This window comes from Pseudophryne corroboree, chromosome 4 (assembly GCF_028390025.1).
Source record: "Pseudophryne corroboree isolate aPseCor3 chromosome 4, aPseCor3.hap2, whole genome shotgun sequence".
Taxonomy (NCBI): domain Eukaryota; kingdom Metazoa; phylum Chordata; class Amphibia; order Anura; family Myobatrachidae; genus Pseudophryne; species Pseudophryne corroboree.
In genome coordinates this window covers 158,436,324-158,453,835 of record NC_086447.1, presented here as the reverse complement: position 1 = coordinate 158,453,835, position 17,512 = coordinate 158,436,324, and the positions used below count along the sequence as shown (strand labels likewise).

Sequence of the window (17,512 nt, the reverse complement as noted above, 5' to 3'; positions counted from 1 at the left end):
AATATTCTCTTGGTGGCACTATATAACCAATAATAATAATATACTGTTCAGTGCAACATGGGAGAATGGATATGACATGATGCTGTCACCCGTGTGGCCCTATTCTCCAGGGCTCCTCGCCATGAGGAAATCTAAATGAATGCAGGGCTTATTAGTGCTTTGTTATTAGAATACTGATTGTATGGCGGCCGTGCCCGGCAATAGCCACCCGTTATGGGCACAAAGCCCTGTATTAATGCTTATCTCGGATGCCAGCATCTACAATCGGCATCTCCAAGCTGGCATTAAAACCAATGTCTTAAGTTGGATGAAAAGATTTCTCCTAGTTGGGGCTTGTGCTGACTCCACGGGAAGATGGGCTTATGCTTGCCAGACACTGAATTACCATAGTAGTAATCCATCAATATGTTCGCAGACTCATTCTTTAAGTGTGGCTCATAAAAGTTAGAGCCATCCATTTATTATTCATGCAAGTTTTTTTGCAATTCTAAATTGTGTACCCCATTTCTTATATAGACATATTAAAAGTTAAGTTTTAAATACTTCATTGTTACATTATTACTCATATATACATCAAGAATTTCAAGTTACTCTTCGGGAGTGAGTGCTCCCAACCAAGGTCACTTTTTTCTAGCTTTCTCTTTCTATTTCAAATACGTTTGGACCTTTGGGAGCACCGCTGACAATCACCATTTGTCTACCCATAGATATTAAACTCATGGTAGAAGGTGATAAATTTTAGACTACTGTCTAAATTGTCGGCTTTTCTCGGAGACAATATTTTATTTATTATTATTTTTTATAACTCCGTTAACCCTGTGCGGTATTCCCAACCCTTTTCTTATTAAAACCAATGTCTTAAGTTGGATGAAAAGATTTCTCCTAGTTGGAAATACTGTCAAAGTGCCCAATTGTTACCAAATCCTGTGTATTTCCCCCGATTTGCATTCAGAGGCATCACAAACGAGGGTGGAAATGTGTCTTACTCCCTTCCAGTAATTTATGTCTTGTGTCTGTTCACAGAGGGAATGCCGTCCAGAGGGAAGGGAGGATGAGCTATGCTGAGTTTGTGTGGTTCCTGATATCGGAAGAGGACAAGAAAATCCCAACCAGGTAATATGCTAAATTCCAAGATTAGTGACCCCAAAACACACAAACTTGCCATCCAGTGGTGAGATGCTGAGTTTCTTAGGCATTTACAGACAGAGTGAAAGGTGTGTGAGTGCCATCTTCTGGTAGTAAATGGTAAAACATTTTTAAGCAAACTATATGGTTTATGGGGGTTATTCAGAAGCAGTTGTAAAAACTTCTAAATCGCAAATGACTGATTATCGGCCATCTGTGCATGCGCAGTATTCGTATTGAACATGCGCGGCTTTTCGCAATGTGATACGATACGATCACAGTGATTGGCAGGCAGCGAGCCTTCGGGAGCGGCATTAGTGGGGAGTGGTGAAGGAAACGCAGGCGTGTAATGGCATGCGTTTCCTGTGACTGGAAACATGGTGCCAGTGCGTATTTAAAATGCGATCGCAGTACGGCACTACACATGCTGGGTGGTCTTTCCCTGTGCTGGGCGGCCCCCAGGATATGATTTTAAACCGTAGCAGATTTGTGATTTTAGCAAAACTGATGCTGAATAAACCCCTATGTACGGGCTGCAGTCAGGATCCCTGCAGATCAGAGTCACAATGCCAACAGATGCCTAAGCTTAGTGTTAGGATTAGGCTTCGGGAGAGGACACTTAGGGTTAGACTTCTCACCACGATCTGTTTGCATTCACTTGCTAATTTCACAAATGTTCCCTTATGTGAGTGACTGTTTCCTATTGGAAGCGCTTTCTGCTAGTCACATGCTGGACAGGCAGCCCCAGTGTGAGGTGTGTGATAGCCGAGAGCGCTTCCAGTGGCCAGCCACAGCCCTGCTATTACAGCAGCCCTACCCGGCTTCTAGGGGCTGCAGCTGACACATCATGATCCCGCACATTCACATTTACAGACTCCCAACCACCCAAGGATAGGAGCCACTGCGTATAATACACAAACATGCAGCACTGCACTCCCAAACAATCGTATCTCCGCTGCGTTGGTCTGGACATTGATAACCTATCGTGTGTGCTCTGTGCATGAGTACATTGCATGCATTAAATGTACACAGCTAGTAATACTGATGTCTCTATAGTTAGAAACGTGTATGTAGTTTGTGGGCATACAGCTAAGAATGAATGGTGTCTTTCTTCACTGCTCCAACATTGCACTGTGTTGCCTCCCCTAGCATTGAGTACTGGTTCCGCTGCATGGACTTGGATGGAGACGGGGTATTATCCATGTATGAACTGGAGTATTTCTATGAAGAGCAGTGCGAGAAGATGGAGACTATGGGCATCGAGCCGTTGCCCTTCCAGGACCTGTTATGTCAGCTATTAGACCTGGTGAAGCCAGAAGTGGAAGGTATGGATGACTAGTGTCACCACCACCACACTATAACCACCACCACCTTCTTTACATAAACAGTAACTAATAAAATGTACCATTTGTAAGCAGTACACAGGAAGATAGGGCTCCCCCTTGTGGTCACACTGCTGTCTCGATCCTTGATCTACCACTGATCTTTGTGAGTAGAAACAAGGTGCAGGCATTCTCGGGTGGTCTTCACTTTGCCGGCGGTTGGGCTCCCGGTGACCAGCATACCGGTGCCGAAATCCCGACCACCGGCATATCGACACTTCTTCTCCCTCTTGGGGGTCCACGACCTCCCTGGAGGGAGAATAGATAGCGTGGCGAGCGCAGCGAGCCCGCAAGGGGCTCATTTACGCTCTCCCAGCTGTCGGTATGCCGGTGGTCGGGACTCCGGCGCCGGTATGCAGGTCACCAGGAGCCCAACCGCCGGCATACCATACTACACCCAGTATTCTCTATGCTGTGCACAGAGACCTGGGAAGTATCAGAGACGCCCAGACACAAATCTCCAACTAAGAAGATTCAGCAATGTGTGTACAACAAATACACAGGAATAAAGGCCCATACACTCAGCAAAACACTGGGCTGCAGGTAGCTATAGTCATTCATCTCTATGGTATATGTCCCTTCCATACTGACTAAGGAACAGGGCGCACCTGTGTGCAGTATATTGTTCAGGTCCTGTTTACCATACTCCTCTCTGCTATAATCAGCTTGTGTGCATGGAATAATGGCATCACCAGGGAAGTAATAGAAATGACTCTTTCTGGTCTAATGGGTATCGTGTTCCCGCCACCTGATGCTATCACTGGTTACAAGTCCCAGAATCCACACTACGTGCACAGAGTGCTCAGAGAATGAGCTGCTGTTTACAGGTACACAGATCACTGCTAGGAAGTGCTCGTACCTGTCGCTGACCATTGTGTCTTCCCCTCAGGTCGGATAACGCTGAGAGACCTGAAACAATGTCGAATGGCTCATATATTTTATGACACCTGCTTTAACCTTGAGAAGTATCTGGACCATGAACAGAGAGATCCCTTTGCAGTGCAGAAGGTACCGGCAGCCGATCTCATTTTATTCTCTTATTGAACTGTTAGACTGTGATGATGGGATCACCACTTCCCTGTACTTCACTGGTGGCTTAATAAACTGAGAATATAATTACTGTAGGTACGAGCAGCATACCATTCCCACTGAGGCACAGCCTCTATCATTTACCATAATATGTGGGGAAATAAGCGGTCTCCTGTAACAAATAGCCATTGTGTACTCTGGAGCATTACTCCGGTAAGAGAAATCTAGTTGCAGCAGTCACGTAATAGATAATACCATGGCCCCGTGACAGCGTTTCCCTGATCTCTCTGCAGGACATTGACAGTGAAACCCCAGAACCGTCAGACTGGGACAGATATGCAGCTGAAGAGTATGAGATCCTGGTTGCAGAGGAATCTGCCACAGAACACTTACAAGAGGGGTGAGTCCCTGGCACTGGCGCTTCTAGAGCGCTTGTAAAGAATCTTGGACAAAACTTTTAATAGGCTCCTTCTGTGTCTACTTTTGTTTTCTCTAGCTCCATCTAACAATATAGTTTTCCATATGATCTCATAGAATTTCTTCTGGGCAGATATACAGCATTGCAATAGGGAGGAATGTTGTTACCGTTACAGCCAACATTCCAAAAGCAAACCTATTTCTCTAACGTCCTAGTGGATGCTGGGAACTCCGTAAGGACCATGGGGAATAGACGGGCTCCGCAGGAGACTGGGCACTCTAAGAAAGATTTAGTACTACTGGTGTGCACTGGCTCCTCCCTCTATGCCCCTCCTCCAGACCTCAGTTAGAATCTGTGCCCGGACAGAGCTGGGTGCATTTTAGTGAGCTCTCCTGAGCTTGCTAATAAGAAAGTATTTTAGTTAGGTTTTTTATTTTCAGAGAGTTTCTGCTGGCAACAGACTCTCTGCTACGTGGGACTGAGGGGAGAGAAGCAAACCTACTAACTGCGGCTAGGTTGTGCTTCTTAGGCTACTGGACACCATTAGCTCCAGAGTGATCGAACACAGGACCTGACCTTGTCGTCCGTTCCCGGAGCCGCGCTACCGTCCCCCTCGCAGACCCAGAAGACAGAAGCCGGCAGAAGCGGAGAAGACATCGAAATCGGCGGCAGAAGACTCCTGTCTTCACATGAGGTAGCGCACAGCACTGCAGCTGTGCGCCATTGCTCCCACACTAACCCACACACTCCGGTCACTGTAGGGTGCAGGGCGCAGGGGGGGGCGCCCTGGACAGCAATTGATACCTCCTGGCGAAAACTGCATATAGACAGTGGGACACTGTTATATGCATGAGCCCCCGCCATTTATTTTACAGAAAATCGCAGGACAGAAGCCCGCCGCTGAGGGGGCGGGGCCTTCGTCCTCAGCACTCACCAGCGCCATTTTCCTGCCACAGCTCCGCTGAGAGGAAGCTCCCCGGGCTCTCCCCTGCAGAATCACGGTAGAGGGGTGAAAAAGAGAGGGGGGGCACATAAATTAGGCGCATTAATCATAATACAGCAGTTACTGGGTAAACACTAAGTTACTGTGTAATTCCTGGGTCATATAGCGCTGGGGTGTGTGCTGGCATACTCTCTCTCTGTCTCTTCAAAGGGCCTTGTGGGGGTCCTGTCCTCATTTAGAGCTTCCCCTGTGTGTGTGGTGTGTCGGTACGCGTGTGTCGACATGTTTGACGAGGAGGGCTATGTGGAGGCAGAGCAAGTGCAGTTGACTGACGTGTCGCCGCCGACGGTGCCGACACTGATTGGATGGATATGTGGAAGGTGTTAAATGATAATGTAAACTCCTTACATAAAAGGTTGGATAAAGCTGATACCTCGGGCCAGTCAGGGTCTCAACCCATGCCTGATCCTATAGCGCAGAGGCCCTCAGGGTCTCAAAAGCGTCCACTATCCAAATTGGTTGACACTGATGTCGACACGGATTCTGACTCCAGTGTCGACGACGATGATGCAAAATTGCAACCGAAAATGACAAAAGCTATACGCTACATGATTATAGCGATGAAGGATGTTTTACACATATCAGAGGTAAACCCTGTCCCTGACAATAGGGTTTATATGTATGGGGAGAAAAAGCAAGAGGTGACTTTTCCCCCTTCACATGAGTTAAATGAGTTATGTGAAAGAGCGTGGGATTCCCCCGATAGGAAAGTGCTGTTTTCCAAAAGGTTACTTATGGCGTACCCTTTCCCGCCAACGGACAGGATGCGCTGGGAATCCTCCCCTAGGGTAGATAAAGCTCTCACACGCTTAGCTAAGAAGGTGGCCCTGCCGTCGCAGGATACGGCCACCCTAAAGGATCCTGCAGATAGAAAGCAGGAAAGTATCCTGAAATCTGTTTATACACATTCAGGGACTCTACTGAGGCCGGCAATTGCGTCGGCGTGGATGTGTAGTGCTGTAGCAGCGTGGACAGATAATCTGTCTGAGGAAATGGATACCTTGGACAGGGATACCATTATGCTGACCCTGGGGCATATAAAAGACACTGTCCTATATATGAGGGATGCCCAGAGGGACATTTGCCTACTGGGCTCTAGAATTAATGCAATGTCAATTTCTGCCAGGAGGGTCCTGTGGACTCGGCAGTGGACAGGTGATGCCGACTCCAAAAAACACATGGAGGTGTTACCTTACAAGGGTGAGGAATTGTTTGGGGACGGTCTCTCGGACCTGGTTTCCACAGCTACTGCTGGGAAGTCAAACTTTTTGCCATATATTCCCTCACAACCTAAGAAAGCACCGTATTACCAAATGCAGTCCTTTCGCGCACAAAGAAGCAAGAAGGTCAGAGGTGCTTCCTTTCTTGCTAGAGGCAGGGGTAGAGGAAAAAAGCTGCACCTTACAGCTAGTTCCCAGGAACAGAAGTCCTCCCCGGCTTCCAATAAAACCACCGCATGACGCTGGGGCTCCGCGGGTGGAGCCAGGAGCGGTGGGGGCGCGTCTCCGACATTTCAGCCACCAGTGGGTTCGCTCACAGGTGGATCCCTGGGCTATACAGATTGTGTCTCAGGGATACAAGCTGGAATTCGAGGTGATGCCCCCTCAACGTTACCTAAAATCGGCCCTGCCAGCTTCCCCCATAGAAAGGGAAGTAGTGGTAGCGGCAATTCACAAGCTATTTCTCCAGCAGGTGGTGGTAAAGGTTCCCCTTCTTCAACAGGGAAAGGGATACTATTCCACAATGTTTGTGGTACCGAAACCGGACGGTTCGGTCAGACCTATATTAAATTTAAAGTCCCTGAACATTTATCTGAAAAGATTCAAGTTCAAAATGGAATCGCTCAGAGCGGTCATTGCAAGCCTGGAAGAGGGGGATTTTATGGTGTCTCTGGACATCAAGGATGCTTACTTGCATGTCCCCATTTATCCGCCTCATCAGGAGTACCTCAGATTTGTGGTACAGAACTGTCATTACCAATTCCAGACGTTGCCGTTTGGGCTCTCCACGGCACCGAGAATATTTACCAAGGTAATGGCAGAAATTATGGTGATCCTGAGAAAGCAAGGAGTCACAGTTATCCCATACTTGGACGATCTCCTCATAAAGGCGAGGTCGAGGGAGCAGTTGCAGATCAGCGTAGCGCACTCTCAGGAAGTGTTGCAACAGCATGGCTGGATTCTGAATATCCCAAAGTCGCAGCTGATTCCTACGACGCGTCTGCCCTTTCTGGGCATGATTCTGGACACAGACCAGAAGAAGGTGTTTCTCCCGACGGAGAAGGCTCAGGAGCTTGTGACTCTAGTCAGAGACCTCTTAAAACCGAAACAGGTGTCGGTGCATCACTGCACGCGAGTCCTGGGAAAGATGGTGGCATCGTACGAAGCCATTCCCTTCGGCAGGTTCCATGCGAGGATCTTTCAATGGGATCTGTTGGACAAATGGTCCGGATCGCATCTTCAGATGCAGCGGCTGATCACCCTGTCCCCCAGGGCCAGGGTGTCTCTTCTGTGGTGGCTGCAGAATGCTCACCTTCTCGAGGGCCGCAGGTTCGGCATACAGGACTGGATCCTGGTGACCACGGATGCGAGCCTCCGAGGGTGGGGGGCAGTCACTCAGGGGAGAAACTTCCAAGGGTTGTGGTCAAGTCAGGAGGCTTGTATGCACATAAATATTTTGGAACTAAGGGCCATATTCAACGCCCTGAGTCAAGCGGAGCCCCTGCTTCGCAACCAACCGGTGCTGATTCAGTTAGACAACATCACCGCGGTGGCTCATGTAAACCGCCAGGGCGAAACAAGAAGCAGAGTCGCGATGGCGGAAGCCACCAGGATTCTTCGGTGGGCGGAGAATCACGTGCAAGCACTGTCAGCAGTGTTCATTCCGGGGGTGGACAACTGGGAAGCAGACTTCCTCAGCAGGCACGACCTTCACCCAGGAGAGTGGGGACTTCATCAAGAAGTCTTCATTCAGATTACAAATCGATGGGAACTGCCACAGGTAGACATGATGGCGTCCCGTCTCAACAAAAAGCTACAACGGTATTGCGCCAGGTCAAGAGACCCTCAGGCGATAGCTGTAGACGCCCTGGTAACACCGTGGGTGTTCCAGTCGGTCTATGCATTTCCTCCTCTTCCTCTCATACCCAGGGTGCTGAGAATCGTAAGAAGTAGAGGAGTGAGAACAATACTCATTGTTCCGGATTGGCCAAGAAGGCCTTGGTACCCGGAACTGCAAGAAATGCTCACAGAGGACCCATGGCCTCTGCCTCTCAGACAGGACCTGTTGCAACAGGGGCTCTGCCTGTTCCAAGACTTACCGCGGCTGCGTTTGACGGCATGGCGGTTGAACGCCGGATCCTAGCGGAAAAAGGCATTCCGGAGGAAGTTATTCCTACGCTGATAAAGGCTAGGAAGGACGTGACAGCAAAGCATTATCACCGCATATGGCGAAAATATGTGGCTTGGTGTGAGGCCAGGAAGGCCCCTACAGAGGAATTCCAACTGGGCAGATTTCTGCACTTTCTACAGTCTGGAGTGACTATGGGCTTGAAGTTGGGATCCATAAAGGTCCAGATTTTTTTTCAAAAGGAACTGTCGTCTCTTCCTGAAGTTCAGACGTTTGTTTAAGGGAGTGCTGCATATTCAGCCCCCTTTTGTGCCACCAGTGGCACCTTGGGATCTCAACGTGGTGTTGGGTTTCCTAAAATCCCACTGGTTTGAACCACTTAAGACCGTGGAGCTAAAGTATCTCACGTGGAAGGTGGTCATGCTATTGGCCTTAGCTTCGGCTAGGCGTGTGTCAGAATTGGCGGCTTTGTCATGTAAAAGCCCCTATCTGGTTTTTCATATGGACAGGGCAGAATTGCGGACTCGTCCCCAATTTCTGCCAAAGGTGGTGTCATCTTTTCATTTGAACCAACCTATTGTGGTGCCTGCGGCTATTCGTGACTTGGAGGATTCCAGGTTACTGGATGTAGTCAGGGCTTTGAAGATTTATGTAGCCAGAACGGCTGGAGTCAGGAAAACTGACTCGCTGTTTATCCTATATGCCCCCAACAAGTTGGGGGCTCCTGCTTCAAAGCAAACCGTTGCCCGCTGGATCTGTAACACGATTCAGCAGGCTCATTCTGCGGCTGGATTGCCGCATCCAAAATCAGTGAAAGCCCATTCCACAAGGTAGGTGGGCTCTTCTTGGGCGGCTGCCCGAGGGGTCTCGGCTTTACAGCTTTGCCGAGCTGCTACTTGGTCGGGTTCAAACACATTTGCAAAATTCTACAAGTTTGATACCCTGGCTGAGGAGGACCTTGAGTTTGCCCATTCGGTGCTGCAGAGTCATCCGCACTCTCCCGCCCGTTTGGGAGCTTTGGTATAATCCCCATGGTCCTTACGGAGTTCCCAGCATCCACTAGGACGTTAGAGAAAATAAGATTTTACTCACCGGTAAATCTATTTCTCATAGTCCGTAGTGGATGCTGGGCGCCCGTCCCTAGTGCGGACTTTCTGCAATACGTGTGCATAGTTATTGCTTAATAATGGGTTATGTTATGTTGGCATCCATTGTTGATGCCCTGTTGTTGTTCATACTGTTGACTGGGTATGTTATCACAAGTTATTCGGTGTGATTGGTGTGGCTGGTATGAGTCTTACCCGGGATTCCAAAATCCTTTCCTTATAATGTCTGCTCTTCCGGGCACAGTTTCCTTAACTGAGGTCTGGAGGAGGGGCATAGAGGGAGGAGCCAGTGCACACCAGATAGTACTAAATCTTTCTTTAGAGTGCCCAGTCTCCTGCGGAGCCCGCTATTCCCCATGGTCCTTACGGAGTTCCCAGCATCCACTACGGACTATGAGAAATAGATTTACTGGTGAGTAAAATCTTATTTTTTCTGCAGCGGGGTACATTGGTTCCACAGGGAAACATCGGGGTATAGAGATGGATCTTGATCCAGGCACCAACAGACTAAAGCTTTAGACTGTCCCAGGATGCATTGGGGACTCCTCTATAACCCCGCCTCCAGGCACTGTGAGCTCAGTTTCGAGTTGGTGCCTGCAGAAACAGGTCACGTAACGGGGGCTGCACTGGGCAGCCCTGAAAAAGCTTTTACTTGAAGACTTCAAGGGCCGCAGCACTTACATGCCAGGGTGACATTCTGTGCTGCGGCTCCGTCACCTCCCCGGTGGTGCCGCATACTTTCACTGGCTCTGTTCCCGGGTACTTGCGGCGGGGACGCTCCGGCGTTGGGCACATGACGGCAGCGTTCTCCTGGTTTGCGTGGCTGCTACAGAATGGAGGAGGTAAGAGGGTCCCTCAGGCGGGACCCGCCATTAAATTGCGTTCCAGTTGCAGTCTAAGGAGATGGACTGCGACGCTGGCGTGGACACTGTAACAGCAGGGCATAGGAGTACAGGTCGGATATATTAATATACACTTTATTAAGACTCCATAGTACTAGGTGGTGAAGACCAGCATAGGGGAGAAGGCGCTTGATTTGTAGCCCCTCCCCCAGCTCCGGCCGCCATCTACTGCTGGTGTTCCCACCCTGGAGCTGCCTCACACTCTCCCTCACTCCCTGACTGAGACGCTGGGCACCATCTTCTCACAGTAGCTGCGACTGGTCTCCGGGACTGCAGGGCAAGGTCTCCTCTGTGAAGCTGCCTGTACATCAGCGCCGTGATTTTACAGACACTTAAGTATTCTACATGTCAATAACAAGACGGCGTTAGTTAAGAACAAGTGTACCTGTGCCAGAATGTATTGTACGAGTATTCTGATATATACATCCGGTCTGCATTGTTTTATTTATATTTCTCTAACGTCCTAGTGGATGCTGGGGACTCCGTAAGGACCATGGGGAATAGACGGGCTCCGCAGGAGACAGAGCATTTTAAGAAAGAATTTGGATACTGGTGTGCTCTGGCTCCTCCCTCTATGTCCCTCCTCCAGACCTCAGTTTGAATCTGTGCCCGGACGAGCTGGGTGCTACTTAGTGAGCTCTCCTGAGCTTGCTAAAAAGAAAGTATTTTGTTAGGTTTTTTTATTTTCAGAGAGATCTGCTGGCAACAGGCTCACTGCTACGTGGGACTGAGAGGAGAGAAGCAGCCCTACTCACTGAAGATAGGTCCTGCTTCTTAGGCTACTGGACACCATTAGCTCCAGAGGGATCGAACACAGGATCGCACCCTTGGTCGTCCGATCCCGGAGCCGCGCCGCCGTCCCCCTCGCAGAGCCGGAAGACAGAAGCCGGTGACAGAAGCAAGAAGACTTCGAAATCGGCGGCAGAAGACTCCAGTCTTCATATGAGGTAGCGCACAGCACTGCAGCTGTGCGCCATTGCTCCCACACTAAACCCACATACTCCGTTCACTGTAGGGTGCAGGGCGCAGGGGGGGGGGGGGGGGGCACCCTGGGCAGCAATTAGAGACCTCTTGGCAAAAGTGGGCATATATACAGTTGGGCACTGTATATATGCATGGGCCCCCGCCATATTTTTACACAGAAACGCGGGACAGAAGCCCACCGCTGAGGGGGCGGGGCTTCTTCTTCAGCACTCACCAGCGCCATGTTTTTTCTCCACAGCACCGCTGAGAGGAAGCTCCCCAGTCTCTCCCCTGCAGTTACACGGTAGAAGAGGGTAAAAAGAGAGTGGGGGCATATAATTAGGCGCAAAAATCAATATAAACAGCAGCTACTGGGTTAACATTAAGTTACTGTGTTATTCCTGGGTTAATAGCGCTGGGGTGTGTGCTGGCATACTCTCTCTCTGTCTCTCCAAAGGGCCTTATGGGGGAATTGTCTTCAGATGAGCATTCCCTGAGTGTGTGGTGTGTTGGTACGTGTGTGTCGACATGTCTGAGGTAAAAGGCTCCCCTAAGGAGGAGATGGAGCAAATATGTGTGTGAGAGGGTGTCTCCGTCGTCAACGCCGACACCTGTTTGGATATGTGTAATTAAGTGCTAAGGTGAATTTATTGCACAAAAGATTAGAGAACAGAACGGAAATATACCCATGTCTGTCCCTATGTCACAGAGACCTTCAGAGTCTCTCAATGCTCACTATCCAAAATAATAGACACTGATATCGACACAGAGTTTGACTCCAGTGTCGACTACGATAATGCAAAGTTACAGCCAAAATGGCAGAAAAGTATTCAATATATGATTATTGTAATAAAAGATGATTTGCATATCACTGATGACTCATCTGTCCCTGACACGAGGGTGAAGAAAGCTGAGGTAAATTTCCCTCCTCTCATGATAAAAAGAGCGGGAATCTCCAGACAAGAGACTGCAGTTTCCCACAAAGAATTCTCAGGCAGTATCCTTTCCCCAGTAGGGCCAGGATATGATGGGAATCTTCCCCTAGGGTGTCACGTTTGCCCAAAAGGTAGCCCTGACGTAACAGCTATTCTCAGGGATCCTGCAGATAGCGTGCACATTCTGGTACACTACTCAGACCGGCGATTGTGTCGGCATGGGTTTATAGCGCTGTGGCAGCGTGGACAGGTACCTTATCAGCAGAGATTGAGACCCTAGTATGTGTATATATATATATGTATATATAGAGATATATAGAGAGATATATATATATATATATATATATATATATATTAAAGATGCTGTCTTAAGAGATATATATATATAAAACATGCCCAAAGAGACATGAGTATACTGGGTCCTAGAGTCAAAGCTATGTCGATTTCTGCTTGACGTGTCCTGTAGAATATGCAATGGACAGATGATGCTGACTTAAGAGGCATATGGAAGGCTGAGGATTGTGTGGAGAAGGGTTCTCGGACCTGGTCTCCACAGCTATAGCTGGTAATTCTGATATTTTGCCTTATATTCCTGCACAGCCTAGGAAAGCACGACATTATCAAATGCAGCCTTTCGAACAAAGAAGCAAGAAAGTCTGAGGTGCGCCCTTTCTTGCCAGAGGCGGGGGCAGAGGAAAGAAGCTGCACAACACAGCTAGTTCCCAGGAACAGAAGTCCTCCCCGGCCTCTACAAAATCCACTGCATGTCGCTGGGGCTCCACAGGCGGAGCTAGGCCCGGTGGGGGCACGCCTTCGTAAGTTCAGCCACAAATGGGTTCACTCCCTGTTAGATCCCTGGGCAATAGATATTGTGTCTCAGGGATACAAGCTGGACTTTGAGAAGATACCCCTCACCGACGGCCCTGCCGGCTTCCCCCCACGAGAGGGAAACAGTGTTAACTGCAATTCACAAATTGTATCTTCAACAGGTGGTGGTCAAGGTTCCCCTCCTTCAACAAGGAGGGGGTTATTATTCGACCATGTTGTAGTCCCGAAACCAGACGGTTCGGCCAGACCCATATTGAATTTAAAATCCCTGAACATATACCTGAAAAGGTTCAAGTTCAAGATGGAATCGCTAAGAGCGGTCATTGCAAGCCTGAAAGGGGGAGATTTTATGGTGACTCTGGGCATAAAGGATGCATACCTTCATGTCCCCATTTATCCACCTCATCAGGCGTACCTCAGAATTGCGGTACGGGATTGTCATTACCAATTTCAGACGTTGCCGTTTGGTCTCTCCACGGCCCCGAGAATATTCACCAAGGTAATGGCGGAAAGGATGGTGCTCCTGCGGAAGCAAGGTGTCACTATTATCACGTACTTGGACGATCTCTTCATAAAAGCGAGATCAAGAGAGCAGTTGCTGAACAGCGTATCACTTTCTCTGGAAGTGTAACGGCAACACGGCTGGATTCTATGTATTCCAAAGTCGCAGTTGGTTCCTACAGCTCATCTGCCTCTCCTAGGCATGATCCTAGACACAGACCAGGAAAGGGGTTATCTCCCGATAGAGAGAGCTCAGGAGCTCGTGGCACTGGTCAGGAATCTATTAAAACCATAACAGGTGTCAGTGCATCACTGCACTCGAGTCCTGGGAAGGATGGTGACATCATACGAGACCATTCCCTTCGGCAGGTTCCATGCGAGGACCTTCCAATGGGACTTACTGGACAAGTGGTCCGGATCACATCTTCAGATGCATCGGTTAATCACCCTATCCCCCAGGGCCAGAGTGTCTCTCCTGTGGTGGCTGCAGAGTGCTCACCTTCTCGAAGGTCGCAGATTCGGCATTCAGGACTGGGTCCTGGTGACCATGGATGCAAGCCTCCGAGGGTGGGGGGCAGTCACACAGGGAAGAAATTTCCAAGGGCTGTGGTCAAGTCAGGAGACTTGCCTTCACATCAACATCCTGGAACTAAGGGCCATGTACAACGCCCTACGTCAAGCGGAGTCCCTGCTTCGCGACCAACCGGTTCTGATTCAGTCAGAAAATATCACCGCAGTGGCTCATGTAAACCGCCAAGGCGGCACAAGGAGCAGGGTGGCGATGGTAGAAGCCACCAGAATTCTTCGCTGGGCGGAGAGTCACGTAAGCGCACTGTCAGCGGTGTTCATTCCGGGAGTGGACAACTGGGAAGCGGACTTCCTCAGCAGGCACGACCTCCACCCGGGAGAGTGGGGAATTCATCAAGAAGTCTTCATGCAGATTGCAAGTCGGTGGGAACTGCCACAGGTGGACATGATGGCATCCCGCCTCAACAAAAAGCTACAGAGGTATTGCGCCAGGTCAAGAGACCCTCAGGCGATAGCTGTAGACGCACTAGTGACACCGTGGGTGTTCCAGTCGGTCTATGTATTTCCTCCTCTTCCTCTCATACCCAAGGTGCTGAGAATCATAAGAGGAAGAGGAGTGAGAACAATACTCATTGTTCCGGATTGGCCAAGAAGGACTTGGTATCCAGAGCTGCAAGAAATGATCACAGAGGACCCATGGCCTCTGCCTCTAAGACGGGACTTGTTGCAACAGGGGCCCTGTCTGTTCCAAGACTTACCGCGGCTGCGTTTGACGGCATGGCGGTTGAACGCCGGATCCTAGCAGAAAAAGGCATTCCGGATGAGGTCATTCCTACGCTGATAGAGGCTGGGAGGGATGTGACGGCTCAACATTATCACCGTATATGGCGAAAATATGTGGCTTGGTGTGAAGCCAGGAATGCCCCTACGGAGGAATTCCAGCTGGGCCTTTTCCTTCACTTCCTACAGTCGGGAGTTACTTTGGGCCTTAAATTGGGTTTCATTAAGGTTCAGATTTCAGCCTTATCCATTTTCTTTCAAAAAGAACTGTCTTCTCTACCTGAAGTTCAGACGTTTGTAAAGGGAGTGCTGCATATTCAGCCCCCTTTTGTGCCTCCAGTGGCACCTTGGGATCTTAACGTGGTGTTGAGTTTCCTGAAATCACACTGGTTTGAACCACTCAAAACGGTGGAAGTAAAATATCTCACGTGGAAGGTGGTCATGCTATTAGCCTTGGCTTCGGCTAGGCGTGTGTCAGAATTGGCGGTTTTGTCACATAAAAGCCCTTATCTGGTTTTCCATGCGGATAGAGCAGAATTGCGGACCCGCCCACAATTTATGCCGAAAGTGGTTTCATCATTTCATATAAACCAACCTGTGGCTACTACTGACTTGGAGGATTCCGAGTCACTGGATGTAGTCGGGGCTTTGAAGGTTTATGTAGCCAGAACGGCTAAGGTCAGGAAAACAGAATCTTTGTTTATCCTGTATGCTTCCAACAAGCTTGGGGCGCCTGCTTCAAAGCAAACTATTGCTCGCTGGATCTGTAACACGATTCAGCAGGCTCATTCTGCGGCTGGATTGCCGCTGCCTAAATCAGTTAAGGCCCATTCCACTAGGAAGGTAGGTTCTTCTTGGGCGGCTGCCCGAGGGGTCTCGGCATTACAGCTTTGCCGAGCGGCTACTTGGTCAGGTTCAAACACTTTTGCAAAGTTCTACAAGTTTGATACCCTGGCTGAGGAGGACCTTGTGTTTGCTCATTCGGTGCTGCAGAGTCATCCGCACTCTCCCGCCCGTTTGGGAGCTTTGGTATAATCCCTATGGTCCTTACGGAGTCCCCAGCATCCACTAGGACATTAGAGAAAATAAGATTTTACTTACCGGTAAATCTATTTCTCGTAGTCCGTAGTGGATGCTGGGCGCCCGTCCCAAGTGCGGACTTCTTCTGCAATACTTGTATATAGTTATTGCTTAAATAAGGGTTATGTTATGGTTGCATCAGGGTTGATCTGATGCTCCGTTGTTGTTCATACTGTTAACTGGGTAAGTTTATCACAAGTTATACGGTGTGATTGGTGTGACTGGTATGAGTCTTGCCCTGGATTCCAAAATCCTTTCCTTGTACTGTCAGCTCTTCCGGGCACAGTTTCTCTAACTGAGGTCTGTAGGAGGGACATAGAGGGAGGAGCCAGAGCACACCAGTATCCAAATTCTTTCTTAAAGTGCCCTGTCTCCTAAGGAGCCCGTCTATTCCCCATGGTCCTTACGGAGTCCCCAGCATCCACTACGGACTACGAGAAATAGATTTACCGGTAAGTAAAATCTTATTTTACATATATGTGTGTGTGTGTGTGTGTTTATATATATATATATATACATATATATATATATATATATATATATATATGTGTGTGTATGTATGTATGTATGTATGTATGTATGTATGTATGTATGTATGTATGTATGTATATATATATATATATATATATATATATATATATTGGTCCAGTGCAGTTTTATTGTCTTCCTAAAATAATTATCTGCATTGTCACTGTGACTGTGTGTGCCTGTATCTGCTGTGCGGATTTCACTTTGTGTATCCCAGCTTTAGCGATCACTGTGTTCTGTACCCTAAGGGACTAGGTGAGTCTGGGTCTCATATATAGTGCTTCACAGTATTTACTGTTAAGTGTATTCTACTGTGTACTCAGTCACATAATACCGGATTTATTCGCTGGTGTTCTGTACTGTGTACGACATACTAGGGGATTTATTTGCAGGTATTGTACTCTGTCTGGCTGTATCGTACTCGTACGCTCTGTGGTCACATTCACTGAAAATGTCTAGCAAAAAGGGCGGGAAATCCACGGATGCTCCTGTATCATGCAGTGCATGCGCCAGGGATTTGCCTGAGGGGGAAGCTTTGTATGACGGTCTGTGTACTACGTGGATAATTTGTTTACCCAGTTGCGGCAATTGAATCAATCCTTGGTTAGACATAAAACTGCCCCAAGTCACATTTGTGTCACGGGGTCATCTAAGCGGACCTCTTCCTCCTCACAATCCACTAATCTCTCAGAAGATTCTTCTGATGAGGATTGGGAGTATACTGCCCCGCCAGACACTGATACAGCTGCTTCTGACGAGGAATCTACTATTCAGGTTAATGTCCCTGACTTAGTGGTTGCTATTAAGCAAATCCTACAGCTCACTGATAATGATGAGGATTCCACTACGGTGTCTAAGAAACCTGATAAGTTTAAACGTCAGAAGGTAACTAAAACATTATTACCACATTCTGACCATTTAGTAGACATACATCAAGAACCCTGGGCATTTCCAGCAAAGACATTTTCCCTAAATAAAAAGATGGCAGCTCACTATCCTCTCCCTTCTGAGTTGTGTAACAACAAGTGGGAAAATTTACCGCTGGTGGATTCCCAT

At 48.6% G+C, this 17,512-nt stretch overlaps 1 protein-coding gene across 3 annotated transcripts in view; it reads left to right on the top strand.

Annotated features, from left to right (window-relative positions):
- The window catches only part of PPP2R3A (protein phosphatase 2 regulatory subunit B''alpha), a 411,391-nt gene that overhangs the window by 385,752 nt on the left and 8,127 nt on the right, over window positions 1-17,512 (top strand). For all 3 annotated transcript variants that reach the window (XM_063915513.1, XM_063915514.1, XM_063915515.1), the window contains 4 exons: window positions 1,024-1,113; window positions 2,275-2,450; window positions 3,397-3,515; window positions 3,830-3,936. In XM_063915513.1, the coding sequence (XP_063771583.1) occupies window positions 1,024-1,113; window positions 2,275-2,450; window positions 3,397-3,515; window positions 3,830-3,936 (492 nt within the window). The remainder of the gene's footprint in view (window positions 1-1,023; window positions 1,114-2,274; window positions 2,451-3,396; window positions 3,516-3,829; window positions 3,937-17,512) is intronic.